This window comes from Neoarius graeffei, chromosome 28 (assembly GCF_027579695.1).
Source record: "Neoarius graeffei isolate fNeoGra1 chromosome 28, fNeoGra1.pri, whole genome shotgun sequence".
Lineage (NCBI taxonomy): Eukaryota > Metazoa > Chordata > Actinopteri > Siluriformes > Ariidae > Neoarius > Neoarius graeffei.
The window spans coordinates 8357036-8367291 of NC_083596.1; the positions used below are offsets into that span (position 1 = coordinate 8357036).

The window sequence follows — 10256 nt, forward strand, 5'->3', positions numbered from 1 at the left end:
ATTGGAGGCCGGACCCTTAACGAAGAGACAGGAGGCAAAGTTGGAGGTGGCGGAGTTGAGGATGTTAAGGTTTGCGATGGGAGGTTGGACAGGATAAGGAATGAGCACATCAGAGGGACAGCACATGTGGAGAGCTTGGGAATTAAGCTAAGAGAGATGAGACGGAGATGGTATGGGCACATCCTGAGAAGAGATGCAGAGCATGTGGGAAGGAGAATGTTGAGGATGGAGCTGCCAGGCACATGAAAACGAGGAAGGCCAAAGAGGAGATACATGGATGTGGTGAGAGAGGACATGAAAGTGGCAGGTGTGGTAGAGAAGGATGCGGAAGACAGGGAGCAATGGAGACAAAAGATCTGCTGTGGCGACCCATAATCGGGAGCAGCCAAAAGAAGAAGTAGTAGTAATCATTTATTCCCATTAATACTCCAATTCACCTGTTTATTCACTACATTTTAAAGCTAGACTGCCTTTCAGATTTTTCAAGTGTAGGTCATAAAAATAATTTTCCCAACACCTAATTATTTTTGTTTAGTGGACCGAAAGCGAATGAATTCGAATCACAGGCTTCCAATTGTATTCATTTTTTAAAAATAGAACAATTAACGAATTTAAGGCCACATGGCCCTAAATTCTCCGCTATTTTTTCCTGCTTCACCATGACCCAATTCAAGATACTGCGTCATGCATCACGTGGTGGGCTTTCCCCGTTCACACAAGGCATTGTGGGATACAAATTTGAAACAGGAGAGAAAAATGAAGCACGCGACTGTGCGAATGAAACGTGAAAGACCGACGACAGTAACGGAAAGCGAGAAGAAAAGACATTATGAAGTAAACGCAGGACCAAACTAATAAATATTGGCGCTCAGCGAGCACCTCGGTGTGATCAGCTGTTCGTTTAGTGACAGAATGATGGAACGGTCAGTGCACGGACTTCCTCTGTCTGCTTGACTGCATGAAGCGAGCGATTTCATGCACATTATTTGCTCGGGAATCCCTAGCAATATATATTCTGAATTTGGCCATTTTTGGAATTTACGATTAAGACGTATGGGATATGCGGATATTATTTTGATTTTAGGAGCAGTCTTTGGACATGTAGCCAGGACATTAGGAACAGGCGTCCAAATTGGAGTTTTTTTTATTACCTCTTACGTGTTTACGGTTCCACAAACTAACATGAGGGCGCTTTACGCTAACTGGAGCAGGCGTGGCTACATCTGGAATATAAGAGATATTATCTTTATTTTCATTCACCATGTAAACAACTTCGTAGGAATATTGTCTTTTTCAGAATAAGTACAAAAACCAAAATATTTGGTGCAGGAAAATGTAGCGACAGACTCCGGAGGTAGGTTTCTGTTACACAGCTTTACAGAAGTGCATTATGGATATTCTGTACCAGCGAGACCTTTACATTCGGTCATATATCCGTTAGAGACTGATTTCCTGATTGCACTGGATTTTCTCCAGTGAGATTAGTCACATGATCAAATTCAGAGATCTGATTGGTCAGATGAAGAAACTTGCCCACCAGACAGATGTTAAGCTCCTCTGATAATGAGGTCCGTTGGTAGTTTGGTTCATCAGGTCAGAACGTTTCGAGAACGTCCTGGTGTCAAAGTTCAAACTGCAGTCACACGTCATTCTGTTTAACGAGATCCAGCTCGTTTTCACCGACAGACACACGACGAAGCCGAAATCCCAAAACCGTCCGAACTCCCCGCTCACTACAGTAAACTGGTGTTCTTCAAAAACCCAACACACATGACAGTAATCAGAGCCGGAGTGTGTTCGGTTCCTCGCCTCATCTCCGGTCCAGATTATTCCAAAGTATTCCATGGAGGAAGAAATATGGAGCCAGTGGAGGGTGGGTGTGTGTTCTAGTGTCATTACTGACAGGCCATGACCTGTTCATAACTATAAACGGAAATGCCGATCTCAGTCTGTAATGATCTGTTAGCATGTAGCCAATCAGGACACACCTGCAAAATTATTGGCACCCTAAGTTAGAATAAACAAAAATGGAGATACGCTTAAAGAAATAAAAATCCACATATCAAGTAATAAATTCTGTTTATGCATTTAATAATTTTTTTTTAAAATAAAAATGGACATTTTTGTTTTGCAAAACATGTTGCGAAATTATTAGCACCCCATATGTACTAGGATTGTAGATGCAGTGTTTCACTGAACAGATTATTATTATTATTAATAAATAATTTTAGTTCCATTTTTAGTTATTACATAATGTTAATTTTTTACAGACATTAATGTGGATTCAAAATAATAAACAAGAATAACATTTTTATTATATTGTTCCATTATTACATTATATAAACATTTTTAACAGATATTTACTAATACTGATTCAAATTATTATTATTATCTTTTTTTAAATCCCACTGGGAAATAATTAGCTTCTTTTCAATTGTATTTTTAAATTAAAAAAACAAAAAAAAAACAAAATGATCTGCCAATGAAATTCAACCAAAAAAGGTCCTAATAATCTTATAATTATTTTTAAATAATCTCATAATTAAGATTAAATATTTAACATTATCACTGGCTAGTCTTTTAGTTATTTGCAATGAACTTATTAATCTTTATTGGTTTAATTTACACTGGTGCTTGAAAATTTGTGAACCCTTTAGAATTTTCTATATTTCTGCATAAATATGACCTAAAACATCATCAGATTTTCACACAAGTCCTAAAAGTAGATAAAGAGAACCCGGTTAAACAAATGAGACAAAAATATTATACTTGGTCATTTATTTATTGAGGAAAATTATCCAATATTACATATCTGTGAGTGGCAAAAGGATGTGAACCTCTAGGATTAGCAGTTAATTTGAAGGTGAAATTAGAGTCAGGTGGTTGTCATCCCACTGACTGAAATCAGGTGTGAGTGGGCACCCTGTTTTATTTAAAGAACAGTCTGATCTTCATAACACATGTTTGTGGAAGTGTATCATGGCACGAACAAAGGAGATTTCTGAGGACCTCAGAAAAGGCATTGTTGATGCTCATCAGGCTGGAAAAGGTTACAAAACCATCTCTAAAGAGTTTGGACTCCACCAATCCACAGTCAGATAGATTGTGTACAAATGGAGGAAATTCAAGACCATTGTTACCCTCCCCAGGAGTGGTCCACCAACAAAGATCACTCCAAGAGCAAGGCGTGTAATAATCGGCGAGGTCACAAAGGACCACAGGGTAACTTCTAAGCAACTGAAGGCCTCTCACATTTGGCTAACGTTAATGCTCATGAGTCCACCATCAGGAGAACACTGAACAACAATGGTGTGCATGGCAGGGTTGCAAGGAGAAAGCCACTGCTCTCCAAAAAGAACATTGCTGCTCGTCTGCAGTTTGCTAAAGATCACGTGGACAAGCCAGAAGGCTATTGGAAAAATGTTTTGTGGATGGATGAGACCAAAATAGAACTTTTTGGTTTAAATGAGAAGCGTTATGTTTGGAGAAAGGAAAACACTGCATTCCAGCATAAGAACCTTATCCCATCTGTGAAACATGGTGGTGGTAGTATCATGGTTTTGGCCTGTTTTGCTGCATCTGGGCCAGGATGGCTTACCATCATTGATGGAACAATGAATTGTGAATTATATCAGCGAATTCTAAAGGAAAATGTCAGGACATCTGTCCATGAACTGAATCTCAAGAGAAGGTGGGTCATGCAGCAAGACAACGACCCTAAGCACACAAGTTGTTCTACCAAAGAATGGTTAAAGAAGAATAAAGTTAATGTTTTGGAATGGCCAAGTCAAAGTCCTGACCTTAATCCAATCAAAATGTTGTGGAAGGACCTGAAGTGAGCAGTTCATCATCCCAGAGTTGAAGCTGTTCTGTACGGAGGAACGGGCTAAAATTCCTCCAAGCCGGTGTGCAGGACTGATCAACAGTTACCGCAAGCGTTTAGTTGCAGTTATTGCTGCACAAGGGGGTCACACCAGATACTGAAAGCAAAGGTTCACATACTTTTGCCACTCACAGATATGTAATATTGGATAATTTTCCTCAATAAATGAATGACCAAGTGTAATATTTTTGTCTCATTTGTTAACTGGGTTCTCTTTATCTACTTTTAGTACGTGTGTGAAAATCTGATGATGTTTTAGGTCATATTTATGCAGAAATATAGAAAATTCTAAAGGGTTCACAAATTTTCAAGCATCACTGTAGAAATAGAAAATAATCAAATAAAAATGTATTTATATTAAAAAACCTAAATAAATATGATAGGTAACAAAAATATAAAACACACAGGTCGGAGTTTTATACAAGCTTTATTTACAACTGGATTACCAACTGTACATTTTTGCAGCGTAGGAAGCACATTTTCCCCTCGAAGTTCAAACCGAGTCACGCTGTATAATTCATCTAAAATCACTCATTCTTCCTTTTTTTTAATATAAAGTAATGAACTGGAACTTCCTCCACTGTCTTACACACAGCGTCTGTACATACTGTATACAAGCAATATAAAACTTGGCAAATGGAAAGATTAGTTGCTACTTCGACTAAACGTAACATCTTCCTATGCTTTAAAACACAATCAACTGTAATACTTGAGAAATTTGATCAAAAACGTTGTTGATTTTCTTCTTTTCCTTTTATCAGGGTTTGACCGAGGAGTCGATCCTCTCCTTACGGACGGCTCTGAATGAGAATTTTTCCTTTTCGTTTAGTTTTAAATATGCTAACACTGTTGCCTAGTTCACACGTTGTGCAATTCATCAACTCACAAACACCCGGACAAATCTTACACTAAATATATATTTAAAAACAGAACAAAAAACAAAAATCCTGATGTAACAATACAAAACGGCGCTGCGTTGTGCGAGATGGACGTCGTGACGTGTAACAGCTGAGGGAAAAGCAGCAGCAGTGAAAGTTTCAGGACTAACAAACAGCACACGGTTTACTGTATTAGTCCATAGAGTTGTCATTGGATCTGAGGTAAAAATGCGTAATTAAACAGGACACGCCCCTTACTGATCATCTGCAACACCATTGGCTGCACAAGTGACCTTTACGTATCATCGACGTACATGTTAGAGACCTAGAGAGCTGAGGATGGTGTACTGCATGCAGTCAATTCTTTTGTCCTTTATGTAAACTTAATACACACACAAGAAAAAAAAAATTAACGTAACGCAAAGTTAAGAGTCTGAGCACACGAGGGTTCGTTATCTCGCTACATTAGCTATCCGGTTTTCTCGGTTCGCTATTTTAGGCTGCTTTCGCACTTTTATTTCGAGAACAAGTGCTAGCTGGACTGCCATATGCGCCGATTAAAAACAAACAAAACAAAAACAAGGTGACTCGAATGACAGATGTAAACATCTGTAACGATCTGCCAAATCCTAGCTAGTATCAGCTATCTAACTAACCTAGCTCGATCTCTAGGTGTATTATTAGTATTATTAGCAGTAACACATTAAAGAAAGATTGATTTCGGTTTAACTTTAACTACAGCGATGATGATGATGATGGAGGGTGTGTTCGTTGTAGCTGTGGATGCAGAAAAGCAGGACGTCCCAAATATTCACGTTAATATCGTGTGTTAAAATGCAATGTTAGAAATATTTTTATTGGAGTCTTAATACGGAGGTGATTATAGGAAATCGCGTGTGCTGATCGGTTGAGAAATTCAGACCATTTCTCGATAATCACCTCGAGCGACTCGGCAAAATGGCAGCCGATTGCGTTTTCACTGTAAGTGAGGAAGAATTACAAATGATGAAAGAAAACGCTGCTCCGAAAAGCTCTAAAGATGCTACGAAGTTTGGTCTTAAACTATTCAAAAGTAAGGTGGAGTTGTGATTTATTTTATGGATTTCAAAGCCAAGTATTTTATGTGACTCGGCGTAGATAAGTGACACAAGTCTGCGCTGTGACGTTGTTACGTTTGCATGGCACTTTCGAAGACAATACAATAAAATAAAATAATAAATCACATGTATTTATACTGAAACAATTATCCACCTCAAGCTCAATGAATATTGGTGAATAATAACCGAGACGAAACAGATTCACTTCACCTTCAGCGAATAACATCGTAAATCTCCATATAGTCTCTCACTAATAAGGCTTAGCTTATTTTATGTTTTTTAAGCTCATCTTCTATGTCATTTTTTTTTCTTGTTTCTTGGATCCTTAACTTGTGATCTGATTGGCCAGGAGGTTTAAAAAAATATATATCATTGGACATGCTTTAATTCAACATCATAAATTTCCATATATTTTCTCAATAATGAGGCGCTTTATTTTCACAAACACTTCGTCCTCCAGGTTTCTTCCTGTTTGGGCCCCTATCTTGCGATCTGATTAGTCAGGAGGTTGGGGAAAAAATAATAATAAAAAAAAAAGCACTTCATGAAACACTGTACTTTTTCTTTTTGAAAAAAGTTGGACTTTTTTGAACTTTGCTGCAACCAAAAAATGCACATGGCAGCTTTTAATATGTTCTGCCCACCTTGGGGCCGTTTCCTGTAAAATTACATATTTAAAAAAAAAAAAAAGCGTGAAAGCAGCTTAGTCTTGATCGATCGGACTATTTATTCAAACAAAGATTCATTAAACAGATCTAATGGGAATTTTTTAAAAAATAAATTAACATTCTCGAGTCACATATATTAAAGATAGAGAACTTTGTAAATAAAGACTCGTGTCCTCCGAGGTGTTTTTTTTTTCCCAGTCACACTTCCTGTTGCTAGGTCTCTAATATATACGTCGATATGCTTTCTTTTTAACATATAAAGTCCTTAATGACCTTTTTTTGACATCTGACGACCTAATACGGTCTCCCATTAGGAAGAAAAGAAACGTAAAGTAAATCCGAAGAAGCGTTTTCCACAAAGCGGGGACGCTGTTCATCGAGGAAAGGAAATGAAATTAAATACAGGGTTACGAAGGCTGAAGCTGTGTCGAGCCTCACAATCTGTTCACGGGCCATAGAATTTAAAAATAACACTGCATTCAAATTAAGAAGCATCAGATTTAAAAAAAAAAAAAAACCCTGATAATAAATATGCAAAACAACCACCAAGGGTGTTAATAATAATAATAATAATAATAATAATAATAATATAGAGAGCGAGAGACAGATGACCAGATCACCAGCCTGCGTCGGATTCACACACCGTAACACATTACATCACTCTCCTGTAACCTTCAGGCCCCGCCCACAGACAGTCTGTGATTGCTGCATGTCGGGATAGCGGGGTTTAACAAATGCAATGCAAGCATGCTGATGGAACCGGACTGGAGGCGAAAGTAAGTGCACCCCGAGCGGGAGGTGTTAGTGTGTGTTGAAGTGTTTGTTATTTGAGAGCAAAAATCGGTCATGCAAGCAGCACCATCATGCAGCCGCGCCGCCTCGACTGGCCGCTCATGCCTTTACATCACTGCGGAGGGAGCACACAGAGAGAGAGAGAGAGAGAGAGAGAGAGAGAGAGAGAGAGAGAGATGGACAGCTGTCAAATAAAATGGCTGATTCATGATGATTCCTGAATGTTAATGATCGTTAGTAGAGACACAGACTATTAGATTGTGTGTAAAAGGACTGGGGAGAAAAAAAAAAAAAAAAAAAACATGCCAACATCAACAATTTGTTGTGAAACAGTAACACAAGCATCATGCAACCATTTCTAGTAAATTAGTAACTGCGTAAATGTCACATCTTGTTGCTTTCAATTAAATTAATTGTGTGAAAAATAAACTGGGCTGAAAATTGAGGCTCCTTGTGCACTTTTCCGTGACGATCCGTTATACTCGGAATTCGCAAGGTTTCAAGCTGGAACGGTCTCGAGTTCTGACTAATGATTGCAAAATTAAAAAAGAAATGAAACACAGACAGTGTGGCTCTGTGCCCTTCTACCTGTTTTTTTTTTTTTTTTTAAATTAAGTGTAAATGTAAAGTCATAATGTCGAGTTTAAGGCTTTTACACTTGAAACCAAACAAACCATCCATTGCTGCATTTTTATCTTCCCTGAAATGAGCAATTTCTAAATGAACAAGAATCACCAGATGACGACCCAGTAGCCTTGATTATGTTTTCTTTTTTCATCTGAAAAGTGTTCTCTTATGGAATATGCTGCTCGAACATTTTTTTTTTCCCCTGTTGCATTTAATTTTGTGCTGGAAAATGAACGAACGTCTGGAACTCAAATGTTTTTGTCATGTTTTGAGTCGATAATGTAGAAGTCATGAAATAAAGTTTGTATGGGGAAAAAAAGCATGTTAAGACTGTTGCACAGTACTTTTTAAAAACTGCTTGAATTCAACACTAGATGGAAAGACTGTTTCGACGTGGAAAACGAGCTCCGTCACACAGTGGAGATGGGCGGAGCTACACGTTATACTGCAGCCAGCCAGCAGGGGCGCTAGATATCCATGATTTTTAGTCACTGGTTCTGATCTAAACATAGTCTGGCTATCACCAGACCATATCACAAGTGAAATATGGTCTGGAATCCGCCTATTGAATTTCTCGTAGGGGAGGTGTGGTTTACGATTGTCAACGGCCGTTTATTGGACGTTGCGAATGTCTATCATTTGGCGTATACGTAGCCCATGGCCAATCATGGCAGTTGTACCCGGTGACGTAGTTAGAGCGACGAAGAGGCGAAAAAGAGAAGGAAAGAGAAAGAGAAGGCAAAACAAAAATAGGAAAACAATGGCACCGAACGATTACTGCCGTTTGTGCAAGACAAAGCTTGATCGAAAGTTTGGTTCGTATCGCTCGCCGCCATGTTAAATGTGATCCGTAAACAGTCCCAAATAAACTACAAGCTTCCGTTTGTCGAGTAGTACGCGTCACCGTCTTTCCAACCCTCCCCACTCTCTGATTGGCTCCCTAACTCAGGCGAGCCTTTAGACCATAGTTTCCATGCTGTCTTTTCAGATCGGAACGATTGTGCAAAGCAGCATGGGATTTCCCAGGCTAATCTAAACATGTTCCAGGGCTTAATCGAACCGAATTAGAGATGAGAAACGACGTACAAGTTCCGTCCGCCGTCTTGTTCCTCTTTGCTCAGAAAAAAAAAAAAAAAAAGTATGAAATCGACAGAACAGTGTTACAACTCGAAAGCTGTTAAAAACACACACAAAAGAATCTTGATCATTAAGCCGAAAATAACGTAAAGGGAATTCTGTTTCCTGTTAACTGTGTTGCGCCACCTGATGTGTTTTGGTTCGAGAGCTCGAGCTGGGTGGATGTTCCCCGAGTTCCGTTGCGCTTTTCCCACATCCGAGACGGGAATTTTACGAGTTCCGAGTTTGCAGCATTACTTGCTCATGTCTTGTTAGAAAAACTAATCCAGACTTGCTCATTTTAAAGCTGGTGAAATTGTCTCAAAAAGCAGCAACATGAATCGTGGCACGGATTAAAGCACATTCTGTAATAAATAACGCACTTGGAGGCATGCTGTTATAGGAAAATAATACACTCCGAGCACGGTGCTCCCTTTTCTAGTAAATTAGCCGATTTTAAAACAGCTACGCAACTGGTGTGAAGAATGAATAACAACGCAGGATTGGTAACAATCTGCATTAACAAGTATCACAGCACCATTTTAGTAAATTAGCTCAATTAAATTAGCCCTGATGGTTAATTAAGCAGAAGAATATGCAGCGGATTGAAGCTAATTGTGTGCTGATTGATTGTTTTCTCCAGAGTTCTTGCTCTTTTCAAAAGGTCTTTTTTTTTTTTTTGGTTCCAGACATTTCATGTTTTCCTGCTCATTTCTAAAGGTTAGCAATTAGCTCAAAAAGGCACATTCGTTTTAAAACCTTCAGTTTAATTAACTCGGCCAAGAAACGAAGCTGGCTGTGGGCTTTCGGGTGACTTACTGCAGAGCTGTTTCACTTTTCTTGGGGGAGAAAAACAAAACAAAACAAAAAAACCCTGGATATTTATACGAGTTTATCTTCCCGACTTTTTTGTGGCTCATTTTTAAAGGTCATTAATTGCGTCTAATCCAGGAAGGAAGCTGCGTTCATGCTGAAAAGAACAGAATAAATTACAAAAAAAAAAAAAAACAAACCCCACATATTTCAAACTGAAGTGTTTTAAGGTTCTATTATTTTCTGTAGAACATCAGAAAAGCTGTATTTTTTATTTATTTATTTTATTAATCTTGTTAAGCAAGTTTTTTTATTATTATTATTATTATTATTATTATGTGAAGACATTATTATTTAATTAATTTTCTTGATCAAGGCCCTT

The 10256-nt window shown here is 38.3% G+C and overlaps 1 protein-coding gene across 3 annotated transcripts in view; it reads right to left on the bottom strand.

Moving 5' to 3' along the window:
* Window positions 1-4293: 4293 nt before the first annotated feature.
* The window catches only part of hook3 (hook microtubule-tethering protein 3), a 64258-nt gene continuing 58295 nt past the window's right edge, over window positions 4294-10256 (bottom strand). For all 3 annotated transcript variants that reach the window (XM_060912819.1, XM_060912820.1, XM_060912817.1), the window contains exon 23: window positions 4294-7433. In XM_060912819.1, the coding sequence (XP_060768802.1) occupies window positions 7418-7433 (16 nt within the window). In that variant the 3' untranslated portion in view covers window positions 4294-7417. The remainder of the gene's footprint in view (window positions 7434-10256) is intronic.